The 26,176-nt window shown below is 39.1% G+C and overlaps 1 protein-coding gene across 1 annotated transcript; it reads left to right on the forward strand.

The window, feature by feature from the left end:
• The first annotated feature begins 19,328 nt into the window (after positions 1–19,328).
• On the forward strand, positions 19,329–26,073 carry ostm1 (osteoclastogenesis associated transmembrane protein 1). The gene is made up of 6 exons (XM_004568800.3): positions 19,329–19,786; positions 20,058–20,172; positions 21,438–21,535; positions 21,618–21,728; positions 22,127–22,292; positions 25,047–26,073. The coding sequence occupies exons 1-6, from the start codon at positions 19,409–19,411 to the stop codon at positions 25,100–25,102; spliced, it is 924 nt and encodes a 307-aa protein (XP_004568857.1). The 5' UTR covers positions 19,329–19,408; the 3' UTR covers positions 25,103–26,073.
• The last annotated feature ends 103 nt before the right edge of the window (positions 26,074–26,176 follow it).

Consider the following 26,176-nt stretch of genomic DNA (forward strand, 5'->3'; position numbering starts at 1 on the left):
TAACAGTTTGCTGCATCAGTGGCACTTTGCAAAAAATGATTTATATATATATATCTATCTATATCTATATCTATATACACACACACTTTCTCCCACTCTTAGTCCCTCACGGTGTCTAAATGACTTTGTTTAAGAGGCAGCAGCAGTGAAAGTACTGGTCGCGGTCGTCGCACAGATTAAGCAGAGACTAGTCTTCGTCTACTCCTTCCACAGCTGCCATTCACCTGGAGTCACTCTGATAGTCATTCTGCTGTTTGTCCAGCTCTGTTCAGCAGTCAGTCTTGCTTCGCAGCCCTGCTTCTCCTGATGTTATCCTGCAGACTCCACAGGTCAGGTTCAGTGATCACGGTCTGAGGTCACAGCTTCCACCCGTCAGTAACCCTCAGGGCAGCACAGGAGCTGTCATCATGAGCCTCACACTCACCTCATGGGTCTTAATACACATCCAGACACCCAGACGCTAGGAGGACTGATGACCCATTGATAGAATCGGGGCATGTGACTTTGTCTATGGTCAGACCAGGGTACAGTGCATGCATATGGGATGCAGCTCCTTGGAGAACTTCTTAAGTAAATTATATTAAGTAAAGTAAATTATATAAATTTTTGTACATCACAGAATTTTCAGTCCAAAATTTCATATTTATTATAAGCATGAAGGAGTATTTCATCACCCTCAAGCATAAAGTTTAGCTCATGTGTGCTAACAGGCGTATAACGTCACCTGTGACTGCAGTGGAAGCTGTCTTCAGTGTGTGGCTGCTCAAATTAAACTTGGCCAAAGTCCCAAATAATGCAGTCAGTATATGTTTAAGTAATCTCAATGAGCTAAAGCTCAGCCTTCAGACTGCTCTAAACGCGGTTTCAGATATTTTCTTTCTGCTCTTGACTCTCTATGATGTCAGTTAGGAGGGATCTCCTTAATATGGTAATCTCAGGGATGCAGCTCTTTTTATTTGGTCCACTTTGAATACTGAAAGTCAGAACATTACGAGCACCAATATAGCTCCCCCGTTTGAGCAGGTGGTCCAGATGTCATAAGCCTGGGTTTGAATCTGAGGCTGTTTAACATGTGTCTTCTCAGGGTCTATACTCCCATTCTCACCAATAATGACAGAACTGCAGTTATAAATGAATGAACTAGATCTTTAAGTATGTGTGGAGACATAATCTGCCTAAAGGAGGATTTAAATGATTAGAGGTATTTTCCACTGTGTACATTCATTAGTGCTTCTGCAACCCTTAGTATTAGTAGGGTTCTGTCCATGACAATAAAAGTTGATGATCTCATAAAGTTAACACAGCTTCACTTCACAGTTTTGGGGCTCTTTCCCCCATTTTTAATTTTTTTTTTAACCATGCAGTTAATACGAAATGTAAAATATTATAAATGTTTGACAAGATAGGATACTGTCATCTGTTTGCTTCAGCCTATATACGGAACGATCTTTCTAAAATGTTAAACAATCACAATACTGGGTGATAATTTGTTATATGATGACGATTTAGTTGTTTTGTCTCCAGAATGCCAGAATGCTGCCAAATTGCAGCCGCTGCTCAGGCTCTGCTCAAGTTATATTTTACAGTATCGAATTCAAGCCTAGAAAGAATGCAATAATGACCATTTCAGCTTTAAAGGACCAGAAGCAAAATTTCCCCTTATTTTGTAACGTTTAAATGCAGCAACTAAAGTTAAGTACTTGGGTCATGCCATCAAGAATGAACTCTGTCATGATGATGTGTAGTGCCAGTGTTGTAAACTGTATGCAAAGCAATTAGCCCTTAAATTCTACGTGAACAGGTTATGTTAAAAACACTCTTTTTAGAGCATGTTGTACCTCATACGCATATTTGTGGTGCACTTACGGTGTATTGAAAATGAAAATACTTCAGGTGGAATGCATTCATGCATTCAGCTCCTAACATGGACAAGTGCAAGCCAGATGTTTGTGACTAGTATTGTTCCTATCTCTCATGCGTTACTGAGAAATTTCATAGATAAATTTATGCGTTGATGAACTGATTCGAAATTGTGGTTATAATGGTTTCAGCTGTACCAAATTTATGTGACACAAGATATTTATCCTGCTTCTGGAAGCACTGGAACGGCTATTTATTAATTTTGCAATTACAGATGATTACATTTGTGTGTGTGTGTTGTTCTTGCATTCTCTTTCTTTACTTTTCTGTTCTTTTATATTCAAATGGACTGCATGGAGCCTTCATAACTGGAGGTTCTTTCAGTGTATGTTATGATTACAGTGTCATAACCAACATCCTCTTTGAGTTGAGCAAGCTTTACTACCTAGGCTAACCACTTGGATATCTGCAAAATCCATCATCACAAAGCTTGAAAGCTGTTCCTCATGAAAACATGTCATACTGGAGTTACAAGTTTTGTGTATTTAAGGCGTGAAAATCGTGATGCAAACTAGCTAACCTACACAGTTGATGACATAAAGGAAGAAACATTTTCAATATGTAGATGTTGTTTTACCTATTCTATTTGAGTAAGCAAGTATTTATTCACAAAGTGCTTTTTCACAAACATAAAGTCACTTAGTCGTTGTACAACAAAATAAATACAAACTAGGAAGAAACACAATAAAATATAGAAAATTAAAAACAGTTAATAGCATGTAAACAGAATAAAACCACAGATATTTAAGCAATAATAACAAAAGCGTCTCAAAAGAGGGCCTGACTAAACAGACAAGTTTTCAACTGCTTTTTGAAGGAGTCCATAGAAGTGGTAAATTGAAGACTAGACCCCCTTACAGTCCTCAATCTGCAAGCAGGAGTGCGTCTAACAAGAAGTTGAGATAAATGTGCAGCTGGTCGAATTAGTGCTCAACATGTAAGCAGGAGAATTTTAAAAAGAATTTAAAATCAACTGGGAGTCAATGAGAAGAAATCTCAGCACTCTGGAAAAACTCAATTTCCTCCTCACCTGCTTTGTATATTTGAGTATTAAAAACGTACCAATTTTTTCTATACAAACTCTCCCCTGTTTATCAGTGAAGTTTTGAACTGTAGCAAAACCCCCCAAAACAAAACATCCTACGTCTTAAAAAGAGGCTGGGTAACTTTTTCTAACAGTCACTCTCGCAGCTCTGTGGCTTTGTGATGTTTTATTACAATAGTTGTAATGATCTCCCATAAGCCACTGGTCAGCTGCACACCAGATAAGTGAGTGAGAGCACTTAGTGATTGCTTAAGAGTGAAACACAGTTGCTATTTATGTAATACTGGCAAAGTCTCACTTGAAAACAACGTATTAGGTGAAATATGTTGAAAGGTGCATTAAGAGTTGGCAGTAAGTACATTATATTATTGTTCATTACGATATATGTATACTTTTTAAAAATTATACCATAACATCACTATGACTGGGCTCATAGCTGCACCTGTATTTTCACACTGATATCTACTCATAATAAACAGAAAGTTTATTATGAATAAACAATCATCAGTGAAGTGTTGGGTGTGTTAGTAAGAGATTGTAAATTATTAGAAGTGCTTTCATATGTCTTTCTTTTTGGACTTTTTTTTTTTTTTTTTTTGCAGAATAAATGGTAGAAGTGATGAAAGCAGCTGTGGGACACGGGGGTCCTTTAGAAACACCCAAACAATGATGAGGGCAAAGAGGCACTTATTTTTTTCTCATATTCACTACATTTTCTCAATCACCCACCCCACCACCCAGCAGCTCAGTGCTTTCCCATCCTCAAATTCCCTCAAAGTTTCAGATGCTCACAATTCCACAATGCCCAGATGCTGTCCTTTGGCCCTTTACCCCCCCTCAACCCAGAGCTATCATTCATAACCTTTCTGTGGAGCTGAGAGTGAAAGAGGTGGGATAAGGGGGAAAAAAGAGGGGGAGCGGAGAGCAACATGGCAGCTTATTTAGAAGACTTCCTTTATTGGAACATGTGCAAGCAGTTCACTCACAAAGGACTTAAATAGGATATTTTCTGTTCCCTATAGTTGCTTTCCCCTTTTAAGTGCCGAGGCAAAAAAAGTAAGTTTACAACTCCCTCCTCAATGGGGGCTCTTCACTCTCAGGTTGCGGGGACCTGAGTGACCTAGGAAAGTTAATTAGGAGGCGAACAAAGAGCGGGCTGGAGCAGAATGCCTCGCCTCTCCTCCAGCCAAAGATGTCATCCATTAATTAGGAAAATCTTTAAGGTGGCCTTATTGAATTTACAGAAAGCCCTGTGGTTGGCGGGCAACAGTTTTTTGATCAAGCCCTGACTCAAACAATGCCTTTCTGGAGGTTAAAAAAGAAGAAGAAGGGAGGAGATTGGTGGTAGAAGAAGTGAGGAAGAAAAAGAAACGTATGGGTTTGCGGCGCAGTACAGTTTAATGGTGGGGAAGGGGGGGCGGCTGCTGATTGTGACAGCTCAGATTCACATGGGTATGGGGGACATAGTTTGGGAATGATGTCATGCAAAGGCAACCTGGGGGCTTGGGAAGTAAGAAGGAGGGGGTGCTGAGCTTGAGCCACAGGGGCCACTCAAAGTTAACATCTCTGCCTGCATCTGGGCCAAATCCTTTTCTTCTGGCCCAGGAGAGGCTTTCCTGCACGCCAGGCCCTCCACCACTCCTCCCACCGACTCGTTCACAAATCAGGACTTTTCTTTAAAGCTAACCCTTTGCTAACTGACTAGCTAACTGCCTATTCAACCTGAGCTCACTCTGAATAATATAGCTGGATAACATGGGACTACAGAGTAGCACCTGTACTTTTACAAAAGAGTAGTTTTAAGTATACACCTTTGTTACTCTGTCTCCATAATTTTCTGTATTTGAACCAGGGATGAAATTTAAAGCATCTGAGGCAGGCATCAAATTGTAAATACTTGGAATGTGACTTTTAAAAATATTTCGCAGCAGGACCATGCCTAAGGTTTAGAAATCATATTTATGGAGTGGTACCTGTGCCTTTGAAGAGACTAGTTCCTTTAGTTACAGTACAATCAAAACCAGAAGATTTGAAATATGTATATGAAATCAAAAAATATTGAATTTCTATACTTAAAATTAAACTAACACATGGCGAAAGCTACTTACTTAGGCTAACGTCTCTGGTATTACTGATCCACTCCTCATGAGTCACTTATTAACCAAATCCCCCAAACACAACCCATTCAGATAGAATGTCACAGTCTTTTCAAAATAAAAATCATCTAGAGTATGATGCATTGATTTGTATCAATATTTACCGTCTTGGTGTGAAAAATATATATATATAATACATATACTGTATATACACTCTCACATTCACGTGAATGAATAGTGGAATTGTAAAGCGCTCTGAGGGTCTTGAAAAGTGCTATATAAATGCAATCCATTATATCTATCTATCTCTACATATATATAGATAGATAGATATATTTTTTTTCTTTTACAAATGTTATGTGTATATATATATATATATATATATATATATATATATATATATATATAGAGAGAGAGAGAGAGAGAGAGAGAGAGAGAGAGAGAGAGAGAGAGAGAGAGATGTAAAGTCTGTCAATAAATTAATTTATTTATTTATTTTTTTCTGTACAAATGAATTGTTGACATTAGGTGTCTAATGGACTTGTTTTACACTTTTTTGACCACCAGTGGTAGCATAAAGCAACACTTCTTATTCTGCATATTGAAGAGAAGAGGGTTGAAATAATCAACATTTGTTAGCAGTGACTTCCCATAAAGTGTAGAAAACAAACAATAAATGAGCAGGAAAAAGTCCACCAAGCGCTATATAAATACAGGCCATTTTACCTTAGGAGTTTGATATGTAAGCATGTGCATTTGATGTACTTACAATGGAAATCCTAGTTTATTTATTTGATGTCTTTTCCTTTTAAATCAAAGTAAAGAGACTATCATGCATACATATAATCAGAATCTGAATAAATCAATTGGTTAAATGTGTGCCCATCTAAAAATATATATTTCAGGTTATAAGTAAAGAGATACTACTCACTTCCTTGACTGAAGACACTGTAATGAGTAACTCATCAATTCTCAGTGTTTGAAATAATTTCACCAAATGGGGGAGAGATAATCTTGGATTAGGTTCAAGGGGGTAACAAGCTCACCCACTGGCTTTCCCCTCTTAAGTGACTTAAAACCAGTAATAGATTTGGATCAAGGCATGTTAACATAAGCCAAACTGAACAGAGAACTTTTGTTTTTGTTTATTGACAATTTATTTTTCTTTAGCAAGAAAGATAATCCAATTGGTAATTCATCCCCAGAACGAGCTAAAAGGTAAGAAAATAAGCCACTACAAATGACAGTCACGCCGATGCTCATGCTATATACTGGCATGCTATCGTGTCCATGTGTCTCTTGGGACCCCCTCACCCCACCCCCTCCTGGGCGACTAATTTGAGGGGAGGGACGGTGTGTTTTGTTGCTTGTCAGAAACAATCACCCATGGCCCATTACATTAACAGCACTTTACGCTTTCATTGCTGTAACACATTGAGCGCTGAGAGGGGGGAAAGGCGGCCGTGAGGAGAAATCATACATCATGAACAACAGGGAGATAAAAAGTTGGCAAACATTTGCGGATGCAGTTCAAAGGATCTAGATTTCACTGTTTAGATGCCAACGTTGGAACTGGAGTAATCAGTTTAAAGTGAAGATCCTTTGTTTTGTTTTTTTGCCTCTAAAATGTACGATTAAAGTGAATAACAACTTTATTTAGTGCTCCCTGTGCCGCCCCCACCTCTCTCTTGTCCTCGCTCCCGGCCCACCCGTCCTCTCTCTGTTCTCTTTGGGCACTGGAGGTTGTCAGTCGGGGTTTATGTCCAGTTCACTGGAGCTGAAAGAAGTCAGTTTCGCATCTTGTTATGGAACAAGTCGTCCTGCCTCTCAGGAGTGATGAGAAGAGGGTCTGGGTGAGCAGGGTGAGCAGGGAGCGGGACCATCCCCTGGAGGCGACCAGCAGTGAGGAAGTCAATGCAGCTTTTGTGCCTCTGCTGTCGGCTGCGTGTTTGGTAATTATCCGCCTCTATGTGAAGACAGACTGGACTTTCCAGAAGAGATCCCAACCAGCCAGTCCACGGAAGAGTGCACAACACACCATCAACAAAGATGAACTTCTCACAGTGCCGCCAAGGTGCCAGATTGGGAGAGAATCAGCAAATATCAGCAAATACATGAAGCTCTCTCTTGTGTGACATGACGAGCAAAGCTCCGCTGTCTTGTTTGTCATTGTAGCATGTTTAGATCGTGACACTGGTAAAGCTGAGATAATGAAATGCCACCACTATTTGCCTTCTTTTTAACTTAACTGCACATCAAATGTGTTTTGCACAGAAACATCCACATTACTATTGTCTGTTGATAAAATCATTACTGATAAGCTATATCAGTCAAAATGTTATTGTTGTGGTTGGTAAATATTGAGTGACCTTTACTGTGTATGAAGTTGATAATGAGAATTTCTCATTTTAGGAATCAGGGGACTCCTTTTAAAGGGTCGGTATAGCATTTTGGGCCAATTCGACTAAAACCATTTCATTTTGTGAAATTGGTTTACCTCCAATGTTTAAACTAAACAATATAAGAAGAGAGGAGAAATTTGTCATCGATGGTGAAACTTAGAACTTACAGATAACTGGAAGATGTCATCCCGGTCTAACTAAACAATATGGGTTTTATGAAAAAAGTTTGGAAAACGATGGTTTAACTGTAATGCATAAAAATTCCTAAAACTAGCACAAAGATATAAAGTAAAACAATTGCTAAAATACAAGTAGCTCAAGCATAGACTTAAATATAATTCCTAATATAAAAGAATTTGTTACTCATGTCCATCCTTTAAAAAAAAGCATTGCAATTTATGCATATAACCTTATACAATATGTATATACTTTACACAGTCGCTTTTAGCTATTATTCTATTCTCACGTGTACTTTTGATACACACTGGATATACGAAGAAATTTATTACGTTATCCAGTCATAGGTTTTTCAACGTGTGTAGCTTGTGTGTGAGTCACTTACTGTAACAGAGCAGAGTTTTCTAAAAACCTCACAACTAACAGTTGACACCTTGCAATTACAAAACTTTCAAACCTCTACATTTAGCTCAAAATAAAGTTTGAAGATGGGTTGGGTTCATCAGAGCAGAGCTAAAAAATGAAGCCAATTGAAACCAATGAGGAAGTGACAAAAACTTTAGTTCTAGTGGCCACTTGAGGCTGTCTCCAAAAGCATGTTAATCTCTTCTAACTCCTATTCTTGAGTGCCAAACTTTACTGCATTAAAAAAGTACATTTATAGCCTGGAATGAAAAAAAAAAGATATTGGCCTCTGTGGATAGATTAGTATAGGCAATGTGAAAAGTGTGTGCTTCATTTCTACTGACTGAAATTCTATTTGTTTTTAGAAACAGACTGCAGCATGTGAGGTTGGGCAGTGGCGATCGTGGCTCAAGAGTTGGGAGTTCGCCTTGTAATCGGAAGGTTGCCGATTCGAGCCCCGGCTTGGACAGTCTCGGTCGTTGTGTCCTTGGGCAAGACACTTCACCCGTTGCCTACTGGTGGTGGTCAGAGGGCCCGGTGGCACCAGTGTCCGGCAGCCTCGCCTCTGTCAGTGCGCCCCAGGGTGCTACAATGTAGCTTGCCATCACCAGTGTATGAATGTGTGTGTGCGAATGGGTGGATGACTGGTTGTGTAAAGCGCTTTGGGGTCCTTAGGGACTAGAAAAGCGCTATACAAATTAGAGATGGCACGATACCACTTTTTTATGTCCAATACCGATACCGATATCATAAATTTGGATATCTGCCGATACCGATATGAATCCGATATAGTGTTTTTTAATCAACAAAACTGCTTTTTTAAATATCTTGCTGCATTTTGTATAAGTTCATACTCAAGTTTAAAACAACAACTACACTAAAGCTATTCTGTTATACCTGTATGCAAAAAAAATATTTCATAGTTCAGCAATACTGATCAATCTAATAAACTTAAACCTACACCATCCTCCCTATTCTGGTATTTTAAAGAGTACTTAGCATAAATATTAAGCAACCTAACTAATAGGGTTCCAACTCCCAGCAACAACAAAAATAAATAAATAAAAAATAGGGAACCACCCCTCACGCTCCACCTCATGATGCTTAATCGACGTAATCAACCTTAATTTGATGCAGTGTGAAAAAAAATGCACAGAAATCAATTATTTTTCAAGAAATATTAAATAGATTCAACATCTTTCTTCAACAAAATTGCAGACTGCACAGATGGTACCTTCCCAAAGGAAAAAGTACTATAGCTTACTAGGGTATATATATTAGACCTAATAGTCACTATGTACAGTAATTGACTTCTATTCATTTTACATCAAATTAAAACTTTGGGTGTCAGATAATTATTTATTAAAAGCTAGACATTTTAAATGAGAATAAGAAAGAAAAGTATGTCTTTGTGCCCCCTTTTCCCTGTTAATGCCCTATCGGCCCCCCTGGCTAAACTTTGCTAGATCCGCCCCTGCACAGTTACCAGCCGTCAGCTATGTAGAAAAAGATCCTGGAGTAGAAAGTGATATTAAATACATTCTAACAACAGATTATCAAGCTTAAACGTGCTGCTGTTGTTCATCCGCTGGTTTCCTCTTTCTGGTGCAAAGTGGGCCAAAAGCAAACTAGAGACACGGACTCACAACAGAAAAGCCGATCAGCTGATCGTTAAGCAGTTTCATGATTGAAGTAGCAGCAGGAGAGGCAGTCGCTCGTTAAGCTTAACACAGGAATGCTTTACAAACATTGAGAGATGGACTTACACACTTGCTTTACTTCTCTCGGGATAACTTTGTCGGAGATGAAATGCCGGGTTGCTAGCGAAGCTCCACATGCTATCCAGACCACCGACAGGTCCGCATGCCACCGCCGCTCTATCACGTGATGCATACTGCTCCGACGTGCTAACGTTCTGAGGTGAGTTACGGCATGTTGCAAGTTTTGTGAGGTGCTTTCGTGATATTTAATGGATCGGATTACATTTTTTATTTTTCTCCGATATCCGATCCAGTAATTTAGGTCAGTATCGGACCGATACCGATACGTAATATCGGATCGGTCCATCTCTAATACAAATACAGGCCATTTACCAGTGCTCTCTCTGATTTGGTGATGTGCAGCACAGAAGCTCCACAGGGCACGGTGCTTTCTTCAGTCCTGTTTCCCTCAGACTTTCAGTACAACTCTTGGTCACGCCACCTACAGAAATACTGCAACAATTCTGCAGTGGTTTGATGCATATTTGGAGTGGTCATCTGCATCTGAAGGTGAATAAGACCAGAGAGATGGCGACCGACTTCAGAAGCGGCAGGACAGCCGACCTGTGTCTATCCTGGGACAGGGCGATAATGTTGTGGAAGGGAAGTAGCTTGGATTCTTCACCAACAACAGCTTGAGCTGGAAAATCAACACAGAGGTTCTGTGCTGGAGGATAGGATACTGAACAAAAAGTTATCCATTATGAATAATCCTGACCATCCTCTGAACCGCTTACCAGACAGGCAGCGGCAGACCTTCTCACACTGACTCAGCTCCATTGGCACAAGGACTGATAAAGAACACTTTTCATACCATAAGCTGTCACCATCTATACAAGCATAAAATAATTTCACAAACATGGGATAAATAAAGTAGTTCTCATCCCTCATCGCATCATTAGCACTATGATTAACCAACCAAATGTGACTATGAGGCGTAAACATCAAAAATGATATATTTTACAGATGTTTTACTACTCTTTTATTGAACCTGTGCTCTCCTTCTTTCTAATTGAATGGTTTGGAACTTTCTGAAATTTATACCATTCAAGGTTTATGATACTTCTACACTGGCTTTGTTTTTCTGAACTGGAAGCTATCTCCATGTTTTGTTTGACTGTCTATTGTCTGTGCATTGCACCCTCACATTTTATGATTGCAGCATGCTAGCCAAGTTATCATCATTATAAAAAAACACTCCATCTCCACTTTTCGGTCTTTGTGATGGCATCAGCCACACATAGATAAAACAAGTAAATTTATTCACTTATTAGTTTGGTGTGCAGTTTCTTCATTAATATAATTCATTAACCATTTTAACGTAACACTGATATTATGAAGTGCGAGCATAAAACATTGTGTGGTTTTTCTAAAAATATTTTCTTTTATATTAATTATGTTTCTCTTTCTTTGAGTTACCGGGTTTGGGGTGGTGGGTGTTTACTGTCTGAGCAAAAGGTGACTGAGGAGGACTTCTGCCTGCTCAGCAGGACCAACCATGTGTTAATCAGAAACAGGGGTGTTTTAGATTTACTTATGTTATTCTGTGCTTAGTTAGTATTAGTGTTTGCTTTCGTTTCTCCCTACTGTGTCTAAATGGTTTGGCCAAACCACTATAAAAGCTAACCTCTTGTGTCTTTGTAATTGGGTTAGTTTGTGAGTTGTGTCCACTTTGTTGTTTTAAGTTTCTGGAAATTACTTTTTGTAGAGTTATATTTAGTTGATCTCTTTTGTGTGCCCGCTAATTATATTTTTGAATTTTGTCTTTTTGAACTTTTTTTTGAGGGTTAAAATAAAGAAAACCCATTTTGAAGATATTTTTTTCCTGTGTCCTCTATGACTTGGCTGCTTGGTCCCTCACAGTCTTGCTCTAAACCCACATTTATTCTCTGGGTTTTCTGTCCCACATCTCCCATTTGCTGTTACATTTATAACTGTGTTGTCAGTGTGTGTCTGCTTGCTGGAGAAGGTCTCTTAATCTATGTTTTATGTGTACACTTCTAATTTTTCTATTTATATATATATAATAATGTGTGTGTCTGTTAGGTATACATGTTATAGCAGGTTTGTCAGTAAACGCTATGTTTAAATGTGGTTTATAAATACATTTTACTCGATAAGAATGTGACAAAGTTATTTGCTTGCTCTAGTTTGATCTAACCACCTCTTCCCCCTGATTTATTTCTGTTTGCTCCTTTGAGATTGGAAACAGAATTGTATGCTGTCATTGCAGATATAACTTTTAAATCACTGATTTTCCTATGTAACATAAAAAAACAACAGCACTAAAGATTTCCTCGTATTTGCAGCTTTATTAAGGTCAACATACCTTATATCCTTTATTTTCTGCTGACCCTCTGAGAAGAGCCGTAATCAAATTTATCTAGAATTACTTACTTAATCTTCAAAGTCCATCAATGGAGTTGCCAAAATCTTCATTATTACATTGTTATTACAGCAGAGCAATGTAACAACATACCACTCAATAACTATAGCAACTTTTGTTTTTGTCCATCTTTTTTTTTGGTTCCTCCGTTTAGGTGTGGTCACATCCGCTCATCTTCCCTCATCTCTTCCTATTCCTAGCATCCTCTTCTGTCACACCAACCTCTCTGCATATCTTCCTTCACTACATCCATGAACCTCCTCTGTGTTCTTCCTCTTTTCCTCCTCTCTGGCAGCTCCATCTTCAAAATCCTTTGTCCAACATATCCACTACGCCTCCTGTGGCCTCCAAACCATCTGCACCCTCCTTTATCTCCAAAGCACTCCACCTGAGCTATCCCTCTGACATACTAATGTCTAATCTTGCCCATTCTGGTCACTCCCAATTAGCATCAGTGCCACAGTCTCCAGACCATACACCATAACATCTCAGTACCATCTTGTAAATCTTCCTTTTTACGCTTGCTGCTATCCTTCTATTCAAGAGTGAGTTTCCCAAATGGTGTGGATGAGTTGACGCTTTCCAACCGATCCTTCTGAGTAGTTCAATGACCTGGTAAGGAGCAGTGGTGAAAGCCAGGCTTAAATAGTGCGCTTGATTGTAGATGAGTGACAGGTGTGTCTGTCCGAGGTCTCCAAAGGCCACGCCCACGAATGAAAGCAACTGTTAATCAACTTTCATGCCCACAACACTCACACAGACACGGGTGAGAAAGATGGAGCAGGTAGGACAGCAACTTGGACGACCATGACATTGTTCTCTGTTAAACATAAAAACCTGGTCACATTTATTATTGTATCCCCATCATCATCATCGTCAGGTTTAGTGGTGCTAATAGATCTGCTTCTATTAGCCTAGATTTTTTGGGGGGTCAACAACACAAAAAGTCATTTAACAGAAAATATGAGATAATTGTGTACGATGCAAACTCAAGCACGTCTGCTTTTTTCCATTATAACTCCTTCATTTAAACTCGGCTCAGATCAGTCCCTTTCAAAGACACAGAATAAGCCTGCCTTGATCTGCATCAATTGTCATCCCGGGGCTCTGGGGCTCTTCGTCGACCAGTGCGCGGGCGAAGTCAGGGCTAATCCCTGGAAAAGGGGAAAATCACGGGAGAGGAGAAAAGCAACAAAAACCAAGTCAAGCGTGTAAAATGAAAGCGAAATCTCTATTATCACTCCCCGCAATTCCCAGCAAAGTGGTGAAAATCAGGGTTAGTTTGTGATTCGAGTCAGACGCGAAGGAAAGAATATAGGGGTCCCTGCGGGTTGGGAGACTCACACGACGAAAAGGGCAATATTCTGGAGAAAGGGGCAAGAAGAAAGCCCCTCTCCCATCCCGACATAACCATTAAATGCAGTCTGACTTTATGTTGTATAGAGAAGGGGGGACAAGAAAGGAGGCACAGTTCTCCGATGAAAGAATGAGGTTTTTGGCGGATTAGGGACGGCCCGAGGGATGAAGAATAACTTCTGCATAACTTTACAGCTATTTTCTCTCCCCACGCCAAGAGCCAAGTTTAAGGCTGAACTGGTTTGAGTTAACCCCTTTGAGATTGTCCAGTTTCCCAAGATCATATCACACTCAGCTAACAGGGCAGTAATCTGCACCAGCATTCAAATTAATTTTTTTGGCCTCTCAGCCTACAGCTGTCACTATGAAGTGACTGAGAAGCCTGTTTTCATTGTATTCCCCTTCTTGATTGTTTTATACGGCATTTGAAAACTTCCATGAAGTTAATAAAATGTAAGCTTATGCTAAACATTTCATACTAGTAACAGTTTCCCAGTAACAACACTTTTGATTTAAGGAAATGATTTTTGACAAAGTCTGAAGATGGAAACTGAGTTTTTATATACAAATCATGTCTAAATGCACACAAGCTGCATAGTTTAATACTTGAAGTTTACTCACTTAAACTGAGCTTTCTGTACTTTTTAAATACTTGATGGAACAGATCGGCACCAGCCAATAACTTCAGTTATTTTGTGTTCAGCCCGTGCATTATGGTTTCAGGTGTTTGCATGGCCAATTATAATATAAAGGCTTAGCAAACAATTAGGAAACGACATGACAAAGCATCAGTAATAGTTTTTGACCTCACTCAGGTTTGTCGTTCAAATGTAAATTAAATCTGCTGTTTGTCTCATGACACAAAATGTTAAAAATACATGAGTGCATTCAACACAGAATTAAGTCATGCTTAAGGTGGCACACAGTCTGAATAAAAAGCTCTTCTATCTACCCATCTTAAGGTTGTTGGACTTCTTTTTTTGAGTAAATGAGTTAGCATATTTTTAAAGTGAAGCTAATTTATTATATTTACTGAGTAGAGGGGCCCCAAGCACAAGGGATTATCTATCCAGCTGTACATAAAGGGGTTGAAATTTATTCCACTTGATCTGCCACAACAGCATGTCCCAGTAGTAACAGGGGTAAGTTAATGCATAATGACTACTGCTGAATACTTACTGGTAACTGTTCTTTAGCATTAATAGTTACAGTGGTGTGAAAGAGTATTTGCCCCCTTCCTGATTTCTTTTTTTTTGTATATTTGTCACACTTAAATGGTTTAGGTCATCAAATAAAGGTTAATATTCGACAAAGATAACACAAGTAAACAGAAAATGCAGTTTCTAAATGAAGGTGCTTATTATTAAGTGGAAAATAATTCAAACCTGCATGGCCCTGTGTGAAAAAGCGCATGGTCCCTTGTTATAACATAAATTCACTGTGGTGTATCACATCTTTGGAAAGCTGAGTTCAATTTCTCTGGCCACACCCAGGCCTGATTACTGCCACACTGTTCTCAGTCATAAAATCACTTAAATAGGGCCTGCCTGACAAAGTGGAGTAGACCAAAAGATCCTCAAAAACCAGATGTCATGCTGACATCCAAGGAAATTCAGGGAGAAATAAGAAACGGAGTAACTGTGATCTCGAAAAGGTTATAAAGCATTTTCTAAAGAGGTGGGATTCCAGCAAACCACAGTGAGAGTCATTATCCACAAATGAAAACATGCAACAGTGGTGAATCCTCCCAGGACTGGCCGGTTGACCAAAATTGCCCTAAGAGCACAGCGACGACTCATCCAAGAGATCGCAAAAAACCCAGAGAATAATATTCAAAGAACTGAAGGCTTCACTTGCCTCAGTTAAGGTCAGTGTTCATGCCTTCACTGCGCACGAGTGGCAGAGTTCCAAGATGAACACCACTGCTGAGCAAAATGAACATGAAGTCTCATCTCGGTTTTGCCAGAAAACATCTTGAACATCATGATCTCTAAGACTTTTCGGAAGATACTCTGTGGACTGACAAGACAAAAGTTGAACTTTTTGGAAGGTGTGTGTCCTGTTACATTTGGCGTAAAAGTAACACATCATTTCAGAAAAGGAACACTGTACCAACAGTAAATATGGTGGTGGTAGTGTGATGGTCTGGGGCTGTGTTATTGCCTCAGGACCTGGAAGACTTGGTGCGGTAAATTGAACCATGAATTCTGCAGTCTACTAAAGCATCCTGAAGAAGAATATCCAGCCATCTGCTTATGACTTCAAGTTGAAGCACACTCAGGTTCTGCAGCAGGACAATGATCCAAAACACACCAGCATGTCCACCTCTGAATGGCTTAAAATAAAATGAAGACTTTGGAGTCCTGACCTGAATCCAATGCAGATGCTGCGGCATGACCTTAAAAAGGGGTTTCATGATTGAAAACCCTCCAATGTGGCTGAATTATAACAATTCTGCAAAGATGAGTGGGCCAAAATTCCTCAGCATATGCTGTAAAAGATTCATTGCCAGTTATCGCAATTGCTTTATTGCAGTTGTTGCAGCTAAGGGTGGCCCAACCAGTTAGTATTTTTAAGGGGCAATTACCTTTGTCTCATATTTACATTTTTTTAATCAAATCTTTAAGTGTGACAAACATACAAAAAAAAGGAAAAAAAAGAAAGAAATCAGGAAGGTGGCAAATACTCTTTCACACCACTATATATGCATCTAGTTACAGCCCCCTTTAAAAATGTGTGGTGGGCTCTTCTCAAGTTGTTAAGACAATCAAGATTTTTTTCTTTCTTCAGTAATTTGACGTATCATATAGAAATATACAGATACTTGTACACAAAATAGCTCCGTGTCTTACTGGAAAAATAGAACCATCACAAAGCAGCATCACTGGAAATTTTAACGTATCTGTCATCAAATGACTAATGAAGCAGCCAGAACATTTTCACGTTAGGATGACACACACACACACACACACACACACACACACACACACACACACACACACACACACACACACACACACACACACACACACTGTCTGCTTCCTCTCTCATTCTCTCTGTCACTCTGTGCGTCTCCCTGACGATCTCCTCTTTTTCCTCCTTTCAGCATCACTTGCCATTACCTCTTTCAGTTGCACTTGTTCACAGTATAGAGCTCAGAGAGAAAAAAGCATACTATCTAGGATGTGTCCACTTAGAAAAAGGAATAAACACATTTTTCAAGTAAAGCAGAAATATTACCTGGATACTAACACTCAGTCTGTGGTTGTGACATGCAGGAAGCCTCATTTTAATGAAAGCAGAATGAACATTACTTACTCAGTTATTATATTTATATACATTATAAGGTTTTGATTAGATTAAATATATGTCTATGATTTGCCAATATATGGTTTTAACATTTCAAGGGTTTTTTTCCTTTCTTTTTTTGTCTTTTTGGTAAGCTCCTAATGTGCATGGGCCCCTGGTACCAAGAATGTCCATTGGATAGTCACATGTACTCTATATGTGTTTATACATAACATATATTGAAAGTCTATATATAGATATAAGATATGGGTTTATATCTCACTGTTTGGTCATAGCTTCTTGTTGACTATACTGCTCTCCAGCAAGGAGCTTCTTTAGACTGAGTCTTGCTATCCCTCCCGAGGGGCTCTCATCATTCTCATCGCCATCTAATTTATGGACCTAATTAGTAATTTTTGTCCACTCGGTTGCTCTATTACATGCTAATGAAGGCATTTCTTCCCCCATCTGACAGTAACGGTCATCTGAAACAGTGATGATATGCCTGTTTTACTTGGTAGGCCACTCTGTTGATTAGCATCCAAAGAAAAGACATCCAAGCTTGGAGACTAATGTGACTAATGTGACCAATGTGACAAGAACACCTATAGCTCATTCATTTTAGAGCGTTTTAGTGACCAACAACAATAAAGATATGATGAATATATACATTTTTTTAAGTTATTTGTGAGGAAAAAATGCTACAAGATGAGGTCTACAAATAAGCAGGATCAGAGTTTAAGTTGTAATCACTTCTTTCTGAGAGCTGCACTAGAAAATAATAAAGGAATGGGGAACATCTGAACAATTAGGTGAACTCCGGTCAGGAGAAGAAGAGTTAATGAGCTGCCGGTGCCATGTGCAGTTAGAGGAGCATCAGGGGCCAGAATCCATATTTATCAGCGGAGTTGTGCGCAGGCATTAGAATAGGCCGCTAATGCCGCTTGCATTCTCTCCCCCCTTATTTTCATTAGGCTCTGATGACTGCGGAATTGATGCGGCCTGCAAGTTATCAAGAGCCACTAATTTCACATTAACGACCATTGACTGCGCTTGCTTGATTCGAGGGGGTTTTTGACAATTATCACAATCAGGACTGGAGCCCAGATCGTTTACCTTGACTCCGTGATTATTTGCCTCGCGCCAAGCGCACATTGCAAAATTGTATGGTGTCAAAAACCCCGTAAATAATGAGGAGACCATGAGGATGGGCTATCTCTTTCCAGCAGGGACGCTCACTCACACCTCCCCATTACTCAAAGCGTCGAGAGCAACCCAGGTTAGAGTGCAGTGGAAATGCCAGCTCTTTTCATTTTGCGAAAAAAACAAAACAAAACTGTAATGGTGTCCATGATGTATGGGGAAGTTGACTTAAAGAATTCCAGTGTACAGTCATGGGATAAACCAGATCACTTTTCCAGTAAACCTTGCTTCTAAGTAAGTGGACCCACTTATTTCAAAGCGGGTCCCTTTAATTCTTAATCTATTTGTAGATTTACAAAAAAAGTTTATACTCAATAACAGATGTAAGAACTCTGTGATAGGCAATTTGCTAGACCCTTGAGCCTCATTGTACCAAAGCAAACACAGTATCTCACATTCCCACTAAACACAATTTAAAATATATGCTTACTTACTGCCCTGTAACTAATTTTATGAAAAAAAATTAATGCATAGATGATGTCAATAGGTTCATGGGCACTTTTCAGAAATGATAGGGAACAAGGTCAGGGAGTACAAGTAACATTTTTACAGTTTTCAAAAGCCTTTCAGAAAAGGTGTCTATTTTAACCATTGGAGGGCAAAATTACCCAGTACATATTTACAGAGGTACAATACAGTTCAGAAAAAAAAAATATATAGTGGATGAAAAAAATTTGGCTTTCTTTCATAAAAAAATGGCTTGAAAATGTCATGGAAGTCTTGTAAAATGCCTACTTTACCTTAAAGATGCAAATACGAGCATCTTATATGACGTAGAGGAGGGGCCCCATTGAGAAGTCATTTAGATTAAGCCCCTCCTATCTCCAGGGCCCCTGAAGACAGTCCTGTCCTACATTACAACTCATTATGTGCTGACTGCATGCAGTATGCACCTCTGAGGATACATCTTGTAATAAACTAACCATTTTCTTCTACAATGATTGTTGTTATTTTATACGCACTTAAAGTCTTTTTAATCAGGAATTTACTAATGAAACTAGTTCAGATATTACTTTTCCTTGCTTTAAGTTCGACTTGAAAACATTTGCATACACTTCTAGGGGTTTACTGAAAGCTTACCGCAAGCAGACAAGAAGTGAGCATGCGTGAAATGACAGCCTCGTGGAAGAATTGAGCTTTAAGAAGATATGTAACTTCAGTATTATATATAGGGTATAGGTCTAAAAAAACCCAGACTGCAGCATAGCATCAAACGGTATGTACAGTACTCTTGTGTGCTCTGAAGTACTGTACATCCCACAGACTGCGACGTGCTCTCGCGAGATTTCACAGTCACATGATTAACGAGGAAGTCATAGGATCTCCAGAGTGAAAGCCAGCCAGAGATAAATCAGCTGTGTTTTTCAGCCATGTTGCCGTATAATCTCTACTTGTTTTTTGTTTTCGTAGCGATAGATGTTCCCTCTCTCAAGTGTGGAGACGTGGTACATCTTAGCGCCTCAGAGTCAGCGGACAAACTGGAAGCAGTCCCGTCTTTAAGCACCGCTGCGGTCAGTTCTCCCGTGCCCGCCGTGGACACTGGTTTCTCGTTCAGTCTGCTGTCTTCCTTCCCAGAGGACCTGGAGGTCAGCGACTACTGCAGCGACCTGCTCCACATATTCGGTCAGCGGTATGTGGCCTATGTGAACTGCTTGGTGCCCGCTGCTCGACCCGTCAAAGTATGCCAGAGCTGTTACTCTACTTATGGCAGCGTCGTGGAAATCTACAAAAACATCTCGTCAGATCAGGTATGGGCTAAAGCCATTTTCTGTGTTTTTCTTTGCTATGGAAAAATGTCTCCAGTGTTTGTGTGAAGACAGGCCTCCTCACGCGCATCTGTCGTCAGACACCAGTCTTGTGATGTGATGAGTGTTTGCTGGTGACACATTTGAGGAAACAAGCTTAATCCTCGCAACATCTTTTGCTGACCTGTTGAGATGGAATGGAAACACACATGCAGTACCTGTGCAGGCAGAAGGTAACTCGTGAGGTCCTTTTCAAATGCCCCTGTCTCCTCAGATGGGTCCTGGGAATGTGACCTGCAGGGACAGCCTTCTGCGCAGTGATCGGCTGATGCTGGTTTACCAGCTGTACAGCAATCTGGAAAGTCTGTGGGAAGACTCCAACTGTGCCCGTAAGTCTTCTTCAGAAGTATAAAACACAGGATCTCTGCATTTCTGTGAACTTCTAACGCACACAGAGGATTACATCTGGCCTAAAAGTGTGTTTGCTTTGTGGATGCTTTAGTGAAAGTAAACAGCAGATATGTAGAGCTGAGAATCATGTGATTTTCTTTTTAGTTTTTAGAGCCATGTTTGGTTGTGACTACATGATATAATCAGATATAATCAGACAGTTATTTGGGTTGCTTACAAAATATAGTTGCGAGGCTACTTGTAGATCCTCTAAGTAGTCTCGTGTGACACACATTTTGTGTATTTCTGCTGACGTCAGTTTGTGATCTTGGTGATCACTTTTAGAGCTCTGCATGAATAAATGCCTGCTTACATTACACCCATTTATAACGTGCAGTGTTCTGACAAATACCAGTCTGAAAACTAAAGGAAACTGCACTAACATTACACTTGTGATCTGTGGACTCTTAAAGAAACTTTTCAAGAGCAGCTCAAGACTTATTTGTATAGACACACTAGTGGATATTATTGCTGTGTTTTAATAGTTGTATTTATTTGTTGAGTGTTGTTATGAAGCACTTTGTAATCCTTATCTAGAAAGATGCTAAATAAATACAACTTACTTACTTGCACGGTAGACTTTAACATTAATTTCTTCTACTGGCTCAATGCAAAGGCATGTTAGCTCATCCAAGGATCTGACCAATGAACATTCTCAGTGGAACTGGTAGTTATTTCCTCTATTAAAACTTCATGGAAAACGTATCATAAATTCTGCGTTATGACAACCTTAAGTATCTTCAAAAGACAATTCAACACCAAAGCACCAAAATATATTTAACTGAAAAAATTAAATCAGAAAGTCTTGCTTTGTGTTAAATTGTGCAGGCAACAATGAGTGGAGAAAAACAAGACACTCTACCTTTAGCTGAAGTCTGCACACAAAGTCTGCACACGAGTTCCTGTATTTGGTTTGGCACGGCACCTTAGCCATCAGCTATGAAGTGTTTCCTCTTTCCTTTTCTAAAAAGACACTTAAACAAACTTAAACAACTTCAGCAAAAACAAAAGAAAAGCAGCAAGTCTCTACAAACAAGATGTTGGATTAATATATTTATTTATTGTTTTGTCTGAATCGTGTTTTTCTGACATTTTGCGTCAGACGTTGACTGCAAACTAACAAAAACTTGGTTCCAAGTGGAGGAAAATAGCTGATGTTACTATAATGCATCTAATGTTTCTGTTTCTATTCCCTGATTTGCAGAATGTGTCACTGGAGACTTGGAGAGCCTGACCAATGACACACTGTACTTCATGTCTACTCTCAATCAAACTCTCACCTGCTTTGAGAAGTATCAACAGGTATTTAGTGAACTGGACGACGATGTCTGTCTGTCTCCACTGAGTTCATGTTCTGACGTTAGACTGTTGCACTTTTCTTTAGGGGAACCACACAGAGCTGTGCAAAAACTGCAAGAGCGCCTATGGGACACTGAATGTGCTGTACAGCCAAATGGAAAAAAACAGTACTCTGTGTATTGACATAGAGGATGCGGTATGTATGCTGGGAACGGAGATAAGCAGACCTTTTCAAAATGGGAAAAGAGAAAGCTGCACCCTCTAGAGGAATCTGTAGACATCAATAGAGTGTTAGCCCAAAAACTCTCACTTCACCTTTAGCTGGTGACAAAATGAAAGTGTTACCAAGAACTTTTTTGTGTCACTTCCCAAAAGTCTTACCAAACGATATGTTACATGTCAATGTTGAAGATTCATTTTCGACTTTGGACGCAGAGCCCTAAATTAGTTTTTGTTTCAGAAGCTTTCAACCTAATTTTTGGCAGATGAACGCGGATGAATGGCATACAGAACTGGAAACCTAAGAGGGTTGAATTCATAGTAATGTTGTTCTGTTGCTGTAGTCAGCTGAATATTGTTATTGCCCTGTTTCAGATGAATATGACCCGCAGACTGTGGAGTAAGAATTTCAATTGTTCCTTCCCCCGGGAAGAGAATGTGCCCGTCATCGCTGTGTCCAGCTTCATGCTCTTTCTGCCCATCATCTTCTACTTGAGCAGCTTCCTTCACTCTGAACAAAAGAAACGCAAGCTCATACACCGTGAGTAACCAGCTTAATTCGCCCATTGTCAAACACAGAGATTTTTTTAGGGAGGGCTTGGGGTCTTTGTAGAGGGGAAAGACTTCACTATCTCTGATACTGGGGGTTTGGCTCTAGATCATACACAATGTTTGAGGATTTCTTTTTTTTGTGTGGAAGGGAGGATTCTGGTAGCCTTGAAGTGTTTAAGGGAATTTCTCAAGACTCAAACATATTTAAGGCAGTGGCTGTGGGATGGATCTGTAGAAGAAGAATAACATAAAAACAAAGGGGTAAATTTAAAAGATGATGAGATGCAAGAATTATCCTGTGCTCAATAATAGCAGCTTGCTTAAGTTAGATTGATAAATAAGTAAAATTGCCTTTATCTTTTTTTATTATTTTAATTAAATAATCATACATATCGCAGATTCTTGATATGAAACAATTGGTTTTTATTCCAGACTCATGCGCAATAAAAACAAGAGAAACAGATAAAACACAATGAATAAAATAAAGATAAAGTAAAAGTAAAACCAAAAAAACTTTCCCACAGAGAAACCAGTCTCTTCACAGCAGATACTGGTAAGGTGGAAACATTAAGCCCCCACTGATCTCATTCTTAGAAGTACTGATATAGATTAGGTTTCATTTAATGCAGATTTAAATGAACAGACTCTTGCAGCTACAAAAACTTAATTTTATGCAACACCGCCTTGGTCTCTTAAGTAATAATCTCAGTCTCTCATTGCCTTATAAGCAACATGAAGTTTGTATAAACTTGCTTTCTTGTAGTTTGTCCACACGTCTGCACATAGAGCGAAGTTTGCAGAGTGTTTCACTCCTAAACCTGAAGAGTAGGATGCATTTAAATACATCATTAGTTATTACCTATAAATATTTTCGTCATCTGTCATTTGAGTTGTAATAAAAATTTAAATTCAATTTAAATTTATGAAATCTCACATTTTTGTCCTCCTTGGAGACTTTGTACCTCACATGTTCCACACCATGAGCTGCTTGAGACCACCACTAATAGGACTAAAGACCACACAATCATCTGCATACATAATAGAGTTCACTACTATAAATCATGCACCCAGTTTTACAGGCTTGCAACTTCTTCAAAAGCTCATCAGCATGAAGATTAAAATAAGTGGGGGAGGTGACAAAATTCCTCACTCTTGACTTTCCTAACTCCAAACGAGGTTTGTGTAGATCACAGGATCAGTAGTTGGTTCTCTAGCCGGTAACTGAAGATTGCCTGATCATCGGGTTGAATAGGAAAGTGTCGTTCCAGTCATCCTCAGATTGTTGGATCTACTCCACATTTTATAATACTGACTCATCTACATCACAATTGCCTCCTGTCATTAACGAACCTAAGCCACTAATCTTAAATCAAAGCATTTTTTGTGTTTAATACCGTTTCCTAATACTCAGAATTAAATCTCTGCAGTGTGAAATTATTTTAGTGCTTGGGTAACATTTTTGCAAATTATGTCCTTAACAGTTGACCTGTTAGACACTATATTACAATTTTTTTTTTAATCAGTGCTGTTTGTGTGCATGGCATTGTCTCTCAAACATAGCTCCTGCTCCATGACAAGTTTTGAACCTGAGATCTTTGGTGAACACTTGTATAAACAAACCTAATAGGGAAAAGTGAAAAAAGCTGACCATTTCTGGGATATACTGTGAACAAGATTCATCACAGTCAGGCTTTCTTTCTTTTAGCTTGCTTGACAAAATCTAAAACCACCAGGTAGAGATAACAGGTATAACAATGCTGGTTATAAACTTTCTCTGCTTCAGGCTTTATGCACACTCACAAAAAAGAAGCATTTCATGGATCACATGATTCTTTTTCCACCTACTTATATCAGAGGGTGGTAAAATGGTGATTAAAAATTTCTAAATGTAAAATATGAGTGAAATGTAACACCACTGCAAATAATATGAGGCTAATGCTACATAAAGTAGTGAATCTTAGGATTTATCACAACGAGCTGTAAAATAAACATTTTAATTCATGTTAGTTAGTTTGCTGTTCTTGTACTGCTGTTCTTTTTGAACTGAATACGCCTCCCTAATCGAATGCATGTAAAAATTGCTTTAGTTTGAGGGCATATAAACATGAAATTAATTGTATTCATTGATCAGATATTTTTGGTGTGTTTCCTGTGTTCTAGTAGCTGCAGTTTCAGTAGTGTAAACAGCAGATTAGAACCATGTGTCACAACATTTATAGATTAGTATTATTTTTTTTGTATCACCAAATTAATATGTGAACATTTGTGTTAAAATGCAACATACAGTTTGTGCTTTATTTGGTGGTTTTAGTGGTTTCAGTCAGGTCGGATTAAAAACCTGCACATATAAATATCACCATATTCCTCTTGCAGAGAATCTACCTTTGCACTTCAAACAGCAATAGTAACAAAAAGAATAATTTAAAACGTGATGCTTCCAGCTGATTTTAAACTGAAATTTGGAGCTAACCCGCTCCTGACCAGGATATAGGCTCAGCAAAAGTTACCATGGTGATTTAGCCAGTGTAAAAGAGCCAATTTACCTGACACAGAAAACTCTTATTTTAAGATCAACATAGCTCGCTCTCACTTCCTAGTACACCCCTGTCTACTTCTGTGACAATGACCGATGCACAAATATTGTAAGCGACTTCCATGAATAGCAGTTGCAGCACAGCTTAGAGCTGAAGTAGCCAGTGCTTCTGATTCTTTCTGCAAAGTAATGTCCGTTTTCTCTTCACAGCCAGGAGAGCCAAATCAAACACGAGTCTGATGAACATTCAGGACAAACTGAGCTGAAGAGGCTGCGCCTGCCTGGAATGGAGTATTGATTTTTGGGAGTAACTTTATCATCTCACTGCCTTGTGCCTGAAATTTGACCAAATCTGAAGAACTTAAGTGCAGCCTGCTCCACTGTTTTCAACAGGCTGTGATATCAAACAGTATTAAGAGGACTTGTTCAGATCTTTCAATTGCAATATTTTTTTTTATTGCACTAAAAGGACTTTGGAAAGGTGATAGCTTTTATATCTTTCCAGTTAATTTTGTTGGGATACCTGGAGAAAAATCCACAGTTACACCACATTTACATTCTGCTTTATTTTGTAAACTTTAACATTAGGGATTTCCATAAAACAGAAATAAGTAAATCATGTAAGTCTTTGAACTTGTAATCACGTGGTCGCTCGTGTTGCACAGTACGCTCTTAATCCACAGGCAGCACTGGCCTCTCCTTCCTTTTTAACTCGTTAACAATCTTCAGGTTGTTCACCGTATCCTGCTGTCACGGGAGTGAGTGGTTGAATGCAATACGAGTGTGTGCGCGTGTCTGTGTGTGCGCGCGCCTGCATGCGCTCTATTTATGGATTGAGAAATGGGTTTTCTGTCTCTAATGTATGTCCAGAAGAGAGATACAAAAAAGAAGCACTTGATGTCCATTACTGGTGATGTATCTGCTGTAAGAAGAAGAGGGGTGCACATCAGCGGGAGGGGGAGTAAATAAAGACATAACACACATAATGGAAGAGCACTCCACAGGACCACACTGTGATGTTACCTGTTTTCTAGTTGGTGTTTTTTTTTTTTGTTGTTTTTTTTTCGTGGTTGCATAAAGCTTTTAATGCACTTTGTTGTCATTTTTCCACTGATGTTTAACTTAATTTGTTAACGGGTTTCTGACTGCTCATGAAAGCGGGTTGATGAAGTTGCTGTGAAGTAATGTACACCTTAATTTTGAATGCAAGAGCTCAAATAAAGAAATTCCCATCACAGACACAGCACAGGTGGTTGTATAGCAATTTAACTACAAATCCTTAGGTATCAATGGCTGTTTAGTTTCATTTAAAGTTTTTTAATCAGGTATTTAAATGCATT

Source organism: Maylandia zebra, linkage group LG15 (assembly GCF_041146795.1).
Source record: "Maylandia zebra isolate NMK-2024a linkage group LG15, Mzebra_GT3a, whole genome shotgun sequence".
NCBI classification, from domain to species: Eukaryota; Metazoa; Chordata; class Actinopteri; order Cichliformes; family Cichlidae; genus Maylandia; species Maylandia zebra.

Bases quoted from the DNA above. Each gene is read 5' to 3' on its own strand.
- ostm1 (XM_004568800.3), top strand. From the start codon at position 19,409: ATGTTGCCGTATAATCTCTACTTGTTTTTTGTTTTCGTAGCGATAGAT. The intron at 21,536-21,617 runs GTATTTAGTGAA...ACTTTTCTTTAG, and splicing joins GCTTTGAGAAGTATCAACAG to GGGAACCACACAGAGCTGTG. The intron at 21,729-22,126 runs GTATGTATGCTG...GCCCTGTTTCAG, and splicing joins GTATTGACATAGAGGATGCG to ATGAATATGACCCGCAGACT.